The sequence below is a fragment of the Ranitomeya imitator genome, chromosome 1, assembly GCF_032444005.1.
Source record: "Ranitomeya imitator isolate aRanImi1 chromosome 1, aRanImi1.pri, whole genome shotgun sequence".
Taxonomy (NCBI): domain Eukaryota; kingdom Metazoa; phylum Chordata; class Amphibia; order Anura; family Dendrobatidae; genus Ranitomeya; species Ranitomeya imitator.
The window spans coordinates 347753060-347766519 of NC_091282.1; the positions used below are offsets into that span (position 1 = coordinate 347753060).

Below are 13460 nucleotides of genomic sequence, written 5' to 3' on the forward strand. Positions count from 1 at the left end.
CAGAAATGACCACAATGCCTCATAACAAACACATCTGTTAAAATGCCGCATAATTGGCCCAAAGACAGCTAAAAGATAACAAAGGTCTGTTTTTGTTTTGTTTTTCTCACGGCTTGATTTTTTTCATAAACCTAAAGGCTTTCTTAGAAAGGAATATATATATATATATATATATATATATATATATATATATATATATATATATATATATATATATATATATATATATATATATATATATATATATATATATATCCCTGTGCTCCAGCACAAACTTCCCAATATGACTCGCTAGTCCTTAAAGTGGAACTCTAACCAGGTTGATTATGTTAAACATGGCTGCAGAGCCAAATAGTTTGTTTGGTTCTTTTTTTTTTTTCCTCCTCTTTCTTACGGAGTTGAGTTTTATCAAATTATCACCTAAAAATTCCAAGCTAACTGGGTATTAAGAGATTTGTCTCCAAGGATGTGTACTGCCCTGCATGAGGCTGACCAATCCTAAGCTGGCAGCTATACCCATGGGAGGAGAACACGCACCCATGATGGCTTGGAGCAGGTTTCTTTGTGGGGAGTTTAGCAGTAAGATCAGTGAGGAAAGCAGACTTAGGCTACGTTCACACTAGCGTTGTGCGCCGCTGCGTCGGCGACACAACGCACCGAAAAACGCGTGCAAACGCACGCAAAAACGCTGCGTTTTTCGACGCGTGCGTCGTTTTTTGACGAAAATCGGACGCAAGAAAAATGCAACTTGTTGCGTTTTCTTGGTCCGACGCTAGCGTCAAAAAAGACGCACGTGTCGGAAAATGCAACAAGCAAAAACGCATGCGTCCCCCATGTTAAACATAGGGGCGCATGACGCGTGCGTCGCCGCTGTGTCGCCCGACGCTAGCGCGACGCACACTAGCCGAACGCTAGTGTGAACGTAGCCTTATTTCATGTCTCACAACTTGCGCTTGTCTGCAGAGCTGTGTGATTACAACCACTTCTACCATGTCAATGCTTCAGATGTTTTGACAGTGCTAATCTCACCGCAGCCATTCTGGTTGGAGGGGCAATACAACCGTGTTTCCAGCATTGAGGATTGCTCCGCTGTACTGGGCCTCCCCACCCATGCACTGGCTGTTATAAATGAAGTGCTGTGTGTAATGGATATAAAGAGCTGAGGAGAAAAAAATGGTGCAAAATGGGGTCCTATCTGATAGTAATTACTATCCAGGTTGTATGGCTGCTGCAGATCCATGGGTGATTACACCAGAGAAATATGTAACAAATGGAAGGTTTGTGTCCATCTGTGCTGCCAGGTGATGAAGAAACCTCAAATGCTGGAGATAATGTAAATAAAACGTGTGGGAATTGAAGTGTAGCCCTCCTCTTCAGGACGTAAACCACATCATTGTGTAATAACACTCATCTCTGATGTACTCCAAGCATGTTGTAGTGTTGGGGGAGGATCTGGAGTGACCCTTCACGGTTTACCAAGTGATTTCCAAATTAATCCACAGGGCATTGCCGGCAACTGAGAATGATCCTCCCAAACAGATACGTCTCCGTCTGGTCAAAGTAGATCACTAACCCCCGTTTATCATGTCACACTTCTTAGTGTTAGCAGGTTATACTTCAGCCAATTAACATAGAACACACTTGTAGCACTTAACCTATAAGAATGCCAGAAAACCAGAAACTACATATATGTCCGTATCTTTGTGGCATAGAAAAAAACATAATAGCTTGTGCGTCAAGGTCTTACACAGCAATACACCCCCGGGTCTCACATCTTGTTCAGACTAGAACAATTTGGCTTTATAACAGCTATATCCAGTGATGCGTCAGGATAGTAACCATAGAGGTCCTTGAGACCTCTATGGTTACTGATCCCGGCTAGCTGTGAGCGCCACCCTGTGGTCGGCGCTCATAGCAAGCCTGCAATTCAGCTACATAGCAGCGATCTGATGAGCGCTGCTATGTAGCTGAGCGGATCGAGTTGTAGCCTCCCATGAACGCTATTGAAGCATGGCAAAAGTAAAAAAAAAAGTTTTAAAAAAATATGAAAAAAGTTTAAATCACCCCCCTTTCGCCCCATTCAAAATAAAACAATAAAAAAAACCACACATTTATCGCCGCGTTCAGAATCGCCCGATCTATCAATAAAAAAAAAAGGATTAACCTGATAGCTAAACAGCCTAGCGAGAAAAATTTGAAACGCCAGAATTACGTTTTTTTGGTCCCCGCAACATTGCATTAAAATGTAATAACGGGCGACCAAAAGAACGTATCTGCACGAAAGTGGTATCCTTAAAAACGGCAGCTTGGCACACAAAAAATAAGCCCTCACCCGACCCCAGATCATGAAAAATGGAGACACTATGGGTAACGAAAAATTGCGTTGTTTTTTTAACCACTTAGACGCCAAACATGTCTATTTTATGTTTTATCTATGAACTCGTAATGACCTGGAGAATCATAATGGCAGGTCCGTTTTAGCTTTTAGTGAACCTAGCAAAAAAGCCAAACAAACAAGTATGGGATTGCACTTTTTTTGCAACTTTACCGCACTTGTTTTTTTTTTTTCCCCCGTTTTCTAGTACACGACATGTTAAAGCCAATGATATCGTTGAAAAGTGCAACTCGTCCCACAAAAAATAAGCCCTCACATGGCCATATTGACAGAAAAATAAAAAAGTTATGGCTCTGGGAAGGAGGGGAGTGAAAAATGAGACGCAAAAAAAAAAGGGAAAAGGGCAAGGTCGTGAAGGGGTTAAAGCTAAAGTGTTTGTTTACGTGGGTTTCCTCCCTCATTCCGAAGACCTACTGATAGGGATTCTAGATTGTGAACCCCATCGGGGACAGTGCTGATAAGGTCTGTAGAAAGCTGCGGAACTAAAGGTACCTTCACACTAAACGACGCTGCAGCGATCCAGACAACGATCCGGATCGCTGCAGCGTCGCTGTTTGGTCGCTGGAGAGCTGTCACACAGACCGCTCTCCAGCGACCAACGATGCCGGTAACCAGGGTAAACATCGGGTTACTAAGCGCAGGGCCGCGCTTAGTAACCCGATGTTTACCCTGGTTACCATCCTAAAAGTAAAAAAAACCAAACGCTTCATACTTACCTTCCGCTGTCTGTCCCCGGCGCTGTGCTTCTCTGTACTGGCTGTGAGCACAGCGGCCGGAAAGCAGAGCGGTGACGTTACCGCTCTGCTTTCCGGCCGCTGTGCTCACAGTGAGTGCAGGAAAGCATAGCGCCGGGGACAGACAGCGGAAGGTAAGTATGAAGTGTTTGTTTTTTTTTACTTTTAGGATGGTAACCTGGGTAAACATCGGGTTACTAAGCGCAGCCCTGCGCTTAGTAACCCGATGTTTACCCTGGTTACCAGCGAAGACATCGCTGAATCGGCGTCATACACGCCGATTCAGCGATGTCAGCGGGAGAGCCAGCAACCAAATAAAGTTCTGGCCTTCTAGCCCCGACCAACGACATCACAGCAGGATCTTGATCGCTGCTGCGTGTCAAACTGAATGATATCGCTAGCCAGGACGCTGCAACGTCACGGATCGCTAGCGATATCGTTCAGTGTGAAAGTACCTTTAAAGCGCTATATAAATTATATAAATAAAATCCCACTCGGCTCGGCTTTACTCCGGTCACTCTGTAATTGCACACACTTAGCTCTTCCCTGATCTCACTGCAGAGGGATCCTTAAATGTCTCACACTGGGAGAGCTGCTTTGACTATTGTGCTGGCATTTCTTTACCCTTGTGTAGTGGCCTGTTTTTGATTGGTCAGCTTCATACAGGAGTAGTACACTCCCCAGAGACATCTTTAACACCCAGTTGAACTGGAACATAAATTATGACATTACAAGCGAAGAGCTCCAGATTGGTAATGTGAAATCTAAACTGCATTTTACTCGCCTCTGCCACCTTTCCATGATGTGGTCAGTTTACCTGTTAAACTGGTGAAGTGTCCTCTTTAAAAGGTCCAGTAGTGATAAATGTTGCACCCTATGTTGACATGGCCAATGTTTCACAGGAGCATGGATGTTTTGGCAATGCTAACTTTGACGTGATCATGTTGGTGTCCCTACTCGGTAACACACAATTTTGTCATTTGCATTGTGATAAAAATCCAAGCAAATGGTCATAATTGGTAAAAATCAAATTGGGGCATGTAATATGCTAGAGCTGTTAATTAGTTCACTCCTGTAATTGAAATGTAAATTACAATGTCCACAATTCATAGTGTGTAGAGACATTTTGACATTTTTGAAGGGCCAGAGAAACTAAAATGTGTATTATAGGATGTAATGTGATATTGCAGCAGTGGCTCCCTTATTGTTGGAGAACAATACTGCAGTACATTAAAAAAAAAAAAAATGGATATAATTTTTTTATTTTTTGAAGTGTACTTTAGTGGCCCAGTCACGTTAACCATACTAAGACAAAATTTGGTACTTAAGTAAAAATGGACCATTTGCTTAAAAATATCTAGCCACTTACATGTGCATATTTTGAATAAAGTCCCTGAGTTGGACTGCAACTTAAGATAAATAATGGAAACCTTTGCTGTTCCTGTTTTGGCTTGAAATGCAATACTAAACAAAACTGCCACGTGAAAGTGTCCTTGCACTGTTACGTAATCTATTTTAACACAGTTTCTCTTCTCTTAAAGGAATTGTGGAAATGTTTTTTGTTCAAGCTGTTGTAACCAGAAGGTCCCTGTTCCAAGTCAGCAACTGTTTGAGCCCAGCCGCGTATGCAAGTTATGTTACAGCAATCTTCACTCCAGCTTGGAACTGGAAAATCCAATTACAGCTTCTTCAAACTAGGCAATCACCCTTCAAGATGGCGCAGAGCAAGGCGGCCTAGGCAACATCCTCCAACTGTTGGAAGGACACGCTATTAAAGATGGGAGACTAAGGCGAAACGATGCTTTTTCTATTGACTGCCCTTTAACTTTTCTGCATTTTACATACTCAATTTCCTGTCTAATGTAGGAGCAGTGTTTGGGCTTGGTGGAGAGAGACCTAGACCTGAGCTTTCACATTTGCATTGGAACCCTCAGGAGCTTATATACTTCTGAATGGACAGTGGAGGCCTCTTTTAGCACCAGAAGTCAGTTTTGTTTAACACAAAGGAATGTCACACTAAGTATGATGCCAAGGTGCCCAAAACATTTTTAGATGTATCCCTACTTGGCCAGCTAGTTTTAAGTAAGGAGAAGAGCCCAGAAATGCATCTGTCAAGGTGTTCTCCATCTAATATAGTTGTAGCCTAACCCCAGTCTGTGATGTCTAGTTCAGGCCTCTGGTTTTCAGATACTGAGAAGCAGTGCTAGGCTCATCTCGAACTGTATGTACTGTAGACATTGTATGACAAATACAATTGACCAAGCTTATTGTCTGATTTTATTTTATTTTTTATAAAACCTATTCACTGATTGGCACATGTGGATAAAAATTGTGGGTTCTAATTCTGCCCATGTGTTTACATTATTATATATACCTGATTGGAGAATGAGATTTATTCTTGCCTCAGAGGTATAGTTTTAGTACTTGATGGAATAATTCTACTTTGAACAAGGATGTTTGGATTATTTCTGCCAGAAAAGCATGCTGCACAAGTGAAACTGAATAAAGATCTTAAATTTTCCCCCTCTCTCATTCCAGTAACTGGTCTATGTTGTGGGGTCACCCACCATGTACTACAGTTTTTCCTTCCACCACAGTTCCCACAGTGATATATTGAAGAATTCCCAACAAGAAGCACCTAATCTACCACAGTACTATACAGTTTTGGTTTCTTTCTGAACACCCTTTCCATTTCCTGGAAAACATTGAGGCATAAATATGATAAATGCAACAGAATTCTGGTGTAATTTGCCCTTAAACTTTTTTTTCATGGCTTGTACCATTTTGGTTTTGGACCCTTAAGTTCCAAGGCACCAAAACTGGCTTATGTGGGAAAAAACAACTTTTATTCCATACTTTGACATGGCAGAGCAACATAAAGACAAGGCAATGTTTTGGCCATATTGGGTATTTTTCCATCCAAAAGTAAAAATGCTATAGCTGTATCTTTACATCCTCTGGCTTGGAAGACCAAATATGGCTGAAATGTTGCCTTGTCTACTTTATCTTTTTATTGTTATGAAATAATGCAACTTTCAATCCTTAAATAGTAGAAGTTTTTATTTTTTTTTTATTTTTGGTGCCTCGATTTACTTAGAACTTTTGTGGTTTTCTGGACCTGGTGGGAGGAGACTCGAAGTTGACAATCTACCAATGGTGCGTAAGATTAGTGCACTGGATCAAGTGTTGGACCCTTTTTTACAGTTTGGCAGGTGTGGCCGTATTGGGGGGAGGATTGCCAGAGATGGAGCATGGGTTGGCATGCAACAAAATGCATTGTGGTGCTCTGCTTAGATATTAATAATGCAGACTGCTGACGGGTGACTGATCCCTCACTGACCTGCCCCCTAGTTTACATACTATACACAGCTTGGGAGAAAAACTCTGCCGGCGCCAGCATAATCGCATGTGTAATGTGCATATAATGTTTAAGGTTATCCGGATATTTCCCCCAAAAAATATGTTTGAAAATGGTGCTGCTGGCGCAGTAGCAGCTATCTGTGATCTGATAGCTGCTATTGTGCAGGTGATTCCATCTTGCTTGGAGTTCACTGATGGCTGCTACTGCGCAGGTGCCATTTTCAAATGGATTTTTTTTCTTCAATGTGTATGTCTGCAAACTAGGGGGCAGGTCACGGAGGGATCAGTAACCTGTCCGCAGCCTGCATTATGAATACCTAAGTGTCATGATCCCAATGGCAGGGGATCACAAAAGGACAAGCACAAAAAACAAAACAAGCTCTAGGGTGATGGAAACTGAGCTGACCGCGATCCTGAACCTCAACACACAACTAGCTGTAGCCGGGGAACGTGCCTACGATGATTCTAGACGTCTCGCGCCAGCCGAAGAACTAACTTTCCCTATTAGAAGAAACACAGACCTCTCTTGCCTCCAGAGAAACACCCCACAGAAATAGCAGCCCCCCACATGTAATGACGGTGAAATGAGAGGAAAGCACATACGTAGTTATGAAAACAGATTCAGCAAAATGAGGCCCGCTAAAGCTAGATAGCAGAGGATACAAAAGTGAACTGCGCGGTCAGCGAAAAACCCTACAAAAAACCATCCTGAAATTACTTGAACTCATGTTCCAACTCATGGAACATGAGGAGTAATATCAGCCCACTAGAGCAACCAGCAAAAAGGAATCACATATCTGCAAGCTGGACTAAGACAAAAATTAAGCAAAACGTGGAACAGGAAAATAAAAAACTTAGCTTGTCCTGAAGAATACAGAAGCGGGAAGCAGAGGTAACAAGACACACTGATTACATTGATAGCCGGCGAGGAAATGACAAGAAAGCCAGGTTAAATAGGAAACTCCCATATCCTGATAGAACAGGTGGACACCAGAGACCGCAGAGAACACAAGTCACCCAGTACCATCTGTAACCACCAGAGGGAGCCCAAAAACAGAAACCACAACAGTACCCCCCCCTTGAGGAGGGGTCACTGAACCCTCACGAGAACCACCAGGGCGACCAGGATGAGCCCTATGAAATGCACGGACCAAATCAGCAGCATGAACATCAGAGGCAACCACCCAAGAATTATCCTCCTGACCATAACCCTTCCACTTGACCAAATATTGGAGTTTCCGTCTGGAAACACGAGAATCCAAGATCTTCTCCACAACATACTCCAATTCTCCCTCCACCAGCACCGGAGCAGGAGGCTCAAGCGAAGGAACAACAGGTACCTCATACTTCCGCAACAACGACCGATGGAACACATTATGAATAGCAAACGATGCCGGGAGATCCAAACGAAACGACACAGGGTTAAGAATTTCCAAGATCCTATAGGGACCGATGAACCGAGGCTTGAACTTAGGAGAAGAGACCTTCATAGGAACAAAACGAGAAGACAACCACACCAAGTCCCCAACACGAAGTCGAGGACCCACGCGGCGGCGGCGATTAGCAAACTGCTGAACCCTCTCCTGGGACAACTTCAAATTGTCCACCACATGACTCCAAATCTGATGCAACCTATCCACCACCATGTCCACTCCAGGACAATCAGAAGGCTCCACCTGACCAGAGGAAAAACGAGGATGAAACCCCGAATTACAAAAGAAAGGAGAAACTAAGGTAGCAGAACTAGCCCGATTATTAAGGGCAAATTCGGCAAGCGGCAAAAAGGTAACCCAGTCATCTTGATCAGCAGAAACAAAACACCTTAAATAAGTTTCCAAGGTCTGATTAGTTCGTTCCGTCTGGCCATTCGTCTGAGGATGGAATGCAGACGAAAAGAACAAATCAATGCCCATCTTAGCACAGAACGTCCGCCAAAATCTAGACACAAACTGGGATCCCCTGTCAGAAACGATGTTCTCCGGAATCCCATGCAAACGAACCACGTTCTGAAAAAACAGAGGGACCAACTCAGAGGAGGAAGGCAACTTAGGCAAGGGTACCAGATGAACCATCTTAGAAAAGCGGTCACACACAACCCAGATGACGGACATTTTTTGAGAGACAGGGAGATCCGAAATAAAGTCCATGGAAATGTGCGTCTAAGGCCTCTTCGGGATAGGCAAAGGTGACAACAATCCACTGGCCCGAGAACAGCAAGGCTTAGCCCGAGCGCAAACTTCACAAGACTGCACAAAAGAACGCACATCCCTCGACAAGGAAGGCCACCAAAAAGACCTGGCCACCAAGTCTCTAGTACCAAATATTCCAGGATGACCTGCCAACGCAGAAGAATGGACCTCGGAGATGACTCTACTGGTCCAATTATCCGGAACAAACAGTCTTTCAGGCGGACAACGATCAGGTTTATCCGCCTGAAACTCCTGCAAAGCACGTCGCAAGTCTGGGGAGACAGCCGACAAAATCACCCCATCCCTAAGGATACCAGTGGGCTCAGAATTTCCAGGGGAGTCAGGCACAAAACTCCTAGAAAGAGCATCCGCCTTCACATTCTTTGAACCTGGCAGGTATGAAACCACAAAATCGAAACGGGAGAAAAACAGTGACCAACGAGCCTGTCTAGGATTCAGACGCTTGGCAGACTCAAGGTAAATCAGATTTTTGTGATCAGTCAAGACCACCACACGATGTCTAGCACCCTCAAGCCAATGACGCCACTCCTCAAATGCCCACTTCATGGCCAAAAGCTCCCGATTACCAACATCATAATTCCGCTCAGTGGGCGAAAACTTTCTAGAAAAGAACGCACATGGCTTCATCACTGAGCAATCGGAGCTTCTCTGTGACAAAACCGCCCCCGCTCCAATCTCGGAAGCATCAACCTCAACCTGAAAAGGAAGCGAAACATCAGGCTGACGCAACACAGGAGCAGAAGAAAACCGGCGCTTAAGTTCCTGAAAGGCCTCCACAGCCGCAGGAGACCAATCAGCAACATCAGCACCCTTCTTAGTCAAATCCGTCAAAGGCTTAACAACACTAGAAAAATTAGTTATGAAACGACGATAAAAATTAGCAAAGCCCAAGAACTTCTGTAGACTCTTAAGAGATGTAGGCTGCGTCCAGTCACAAATAGCCTGAACCTTGACGGGATCCATCTCAATAGTAGAAGGGGAAAATATATACCCCAAAAAAGAAATCTTCTGGACTCCAAAGAGACACTTTGAACCTTTTACAAACAAAGAATTGGCCCGCAGGACCTGAAACACCTTCCTGACCTGCTGAACATGGGACTCCCAGTCATCCGAAAAAACCAAAACATCATCCAAATACACAATCATAAATTTATCCAGATATTCACGGAAAATATCGTGCATAAAGGACTGGAAGACAGAAGGAGCATTAGAAAGTCCAAAAGGCATCACCAAATACTCAAAATGGCCCTCAGGCGTATTAAATGCGGTTTTCCACTCATCACTCTGCTTTATCCGCACAAGATTATACGCACCCCGAAGATCAATCTTAGTGAACCATTTAGCCCCCTTAATGCGAGCGAACAAATCAGTCAACAATGGCAAAGGATACTGATATTTAACTGTAATCTTATTCAAAAGACGGTAATCTATACAAGGCCTCAAGGAACCATCTTTTTTGGCCACAAAAAAAAAACCTGCTCCCAAAGGGGACGAAGATGGACGGATATGTCCCTTTTCCAAGGACTCCTTAACATAATCCCGCATAGCAGTATGCTCTGGCACTGACAGATTGAACAAACGACCTTTAGGAAATTTACTGCCAGGAATCAAATCTATAGCACAATCGCAATCCCTGTGAGGAGGAAGCGAATTGAGCTTAGGCTCCTCAAAAATATCCCGATAATCAGACAAAAATACCGGAACCTCAGAAGGAGTAGATGAAGTGATAGAAATCGGAGGTGCATCATCATGAACCCCCTGACATCCCCAGCTTAACACAGACATCGTTTTCCAGTCCAAGACTGGGTTATGAGTTTGTAACCATGGCAGACCAAGCACTAAGACATCATGTAAATTATACAGTACCAGGAAGCGAATCACCTCCTGATGAACGGGAGTCATACGCATGGTCACTTGTGTCCAGTACTGAGGTTTATTCATAGCCAAAGGTGTAGAGTCAATTCCTTTCAAAGGAATAGGGACTTCCAGAGGCTCCAGACTAAACCCACAGCGGTTGGCAAATGACCAATCCATAAGACTCAGGGCAGCGCCTGAATCCACATAGGCATCGACGGAAATGGCTGATAATGAACAAATCAGAGTCACAGACAGAATGAACTTAGACTGTAAAGTACTAATGGCAACAGACTTATCAACCTTTTTTGTGCGTTTAGAGCATGCTGATATAACATGAGCTGAATCACCACAATAAAAACAACCCATTTTTCCGCCTATAGTTTTGCCGTTCACTTCTGGACTGAATTCTATCACATTGCATTATCTCAGGTGCCTGTTCAGAAGACACCGCCAAATGATGCACAGGTTTGCGCTCCCGTAAACGCCGATCAATCTGAATAGCCATAGTCATAGACTCATTCAGACCTGTAGGCGCAGGGAACCCCACCATGACATCTTTAATGGCCTCAGAAAGGCCTTCTCTGAATCTTGCAGCCAGGGCGCACTCATTCCACTGAGTAAGCACCGACCATTTCCGAAATTTCTGACAATATATTTCTGCTTCATCTTGCCCCTGAGAGAGAGCCAATAAAGCTTTTTCAGCCTGAATCTCTAGGTTAGGTTCCTCATAGAGCAAACCCAATGCCAGAAAAAACGCATCCACATTGAGCAACGCAGGATCCCCTGGTGCCAATGCAAATGCCCAATTCTGAGGGTCACCCCGCAGGAAAGATATAACAATCTTGACTTGCTGAGCAGGGTCTCCAGAAGAGCGAGATTTCAAAGAAAGAAACAACTTGCAATTGTTCCTAAAATTCAGAAAACTAGATCTATCTCCAGAAAAAAACTCTGGGATAGGAATTCTAGATTCAGACATAGGAGCATGTACAACAAAATCTTGTATATTTTGAACCTTAGCAGCAAGATTATTCAGGCTGGAAGCCAAACTCTGGACGTCCATGATAAACAGCTGAGGTCAGAGTCATTAAGAGGAGGTAAGACGCAGCCAGGCTGCAATTAAGACTATGCAGCAAACTCTGAGGGGAAAAAAAAAAAAAACTTCCTCAGACTACTTTTCCTCCTACTTCAGCCAATACGATTACCACTTTTTGGCCGGCTATACTGTCATGATCCCAATGGCAGGGGATCACAAAAGGACAAGCACAAAAAACAAAACAAGCTCTAGGGTGATGGAAACTGAGCTGACCGCGATCCTGAACCTCAACACACAACTAGCTGTAGCCGGGGAACGTGCCTACGATGATTCTAGACGTCTCGCGCCAGCCGAAGAACTAACTTTCCCTATTAGAAGAAACACAGACCTCTCTTGCCTCCAGAGAAACACCCCACAGAAATAGCAGCCCCCCACATGTAATGACGGTGAAATGAGAGGAAAGCACATACGTAGTTATGAAAACAGATTCAGCAAATGAGGCCCGCTAAAGCTAGATAGCAGAGGATACAAAAGTGAACTGCGCGGTCAGCGAAAAACCCTACAAAAAACCATCCTGAAATTACTTGAACTCATGTTCCAACTCGTGGAACATGAGGAGTAATATCAGCCCACTAGAGCAACCAGCAAAAAGGAATCACATATCTGCAAGCTGGACTAAGACAAAAATTAAGCAAAACGTGGAACAGGAAAATAAAAAACTTAGCTTGTCCTGAAGAATACAGAAGCGGGAAGCAGAGGTAACAAGACACACTGATTACATTGATAGTCGGCGAGGAAATGACAAGAAAGCCAGGTTAAATAGGAAACTCCCATATCCTGATAGAACAGGTGGACACCAGAGACCGCAGAGAACACAAGTCACCCAGTACCATCTGTAACCACCAGAGGGAGCCCAAAAACAGAATCCACAACACCTAAGACAAGCACCACATGAAGACCCCAGCCCCCCACAGGCCACCCCAGAGCACAAGCTTATTAACTGAAAATAAAGATTAAAATGATACCTGGGTTGATATCTGTCTTGTGGTTTAATCAGTATAACGGTGCCATCCTGATAGTATCTGTAGGTCTGAGCACAATCCTGCTGACAGGTTCCCTTTAAAAATATCTTTGTGTAACCTTATGCATTTACATGGTATCGGACAAGCCAATTTGGGGGAATGGAGTATGACAAGATGAGAATACATGGGGGCTTAAGATGTACACCAGATGAAAGTGAGGGAACAAGTGGCTATAGTTTTGTAGTGGACTTCAATGGTAAGGACATTGAAGTTAATCTATACTAAACATGTTGATTCGGGGAAGGTAAACCCCATGAGACCAATGCTCATTCTCCCCTGCGTTTTTTTTTTTCTTTCTTTCTGTCTAATCTCTTTATACATTGGATAGGGGGTATTCTAATCTCCAAGATCCTATCCCAATACATAGTAGGTGTAATAAGAAATGTAGTATAGTTTCTGATTTTCTAGTTGGAGGCATTTGCTATGTCTCTTCCCTCATGTATAAGGCTAGGTTCACATTGCGTTAATGGGTTAACGCTAGCGGACTCCGTTACATGGTGAAATTGTCGCAATTAACGCCATGCAACGGATCTGTTAGCGCACCCATTGACGGCAATGTGTTAACGGATCTCTAGCGCATGCCATTTTCGGCACACGCTAGCGATGTCCCGTTAGTTTTGGACGGACTGCGGACGCTGCTTGCAGCATCCGAGGTCCGTTCCTCGCTAGCGCAGATCAGGTATCTGCGCTAGCGGGATCGGCAAATGTGATCCCTTTCGGGACATTGCGTTAGCGCAGTCCGTAGCGCTATGCGCTAAACGGACTGCCCTAACGCAATGTGAACCTAGT

General features: G+C 43.9%; 1 protein-coding gene across 4 annotated transcripts in view; it reads left to right on the plus strand.

The window, feature by feature from the left end:
- Window positions 1-5649, plus strand: part of MTMR3 (myotubularin related protein 3) — a 77276-nt gene extending 71627 nt beyond the window's left edge. For all 4 annotated transcript variants that reach the window (XM_069760119.1, XM_069760115.1, XM_069760111.1 and 1 more), the window contains one exon: window positions 4671-5649. In XM_069760119.1, the coding sequence (XP_069616220.1) occupies window positions 4671-4827 (157 nt within the window). In that variant the 3' untranslated portion in view covers window positions 4828-5649. The remainder of the gene's footprint in view (window positions 1-4670) is intronic.
- Window positions 5650-13460: the final 7811 nt, after the last annotated feature.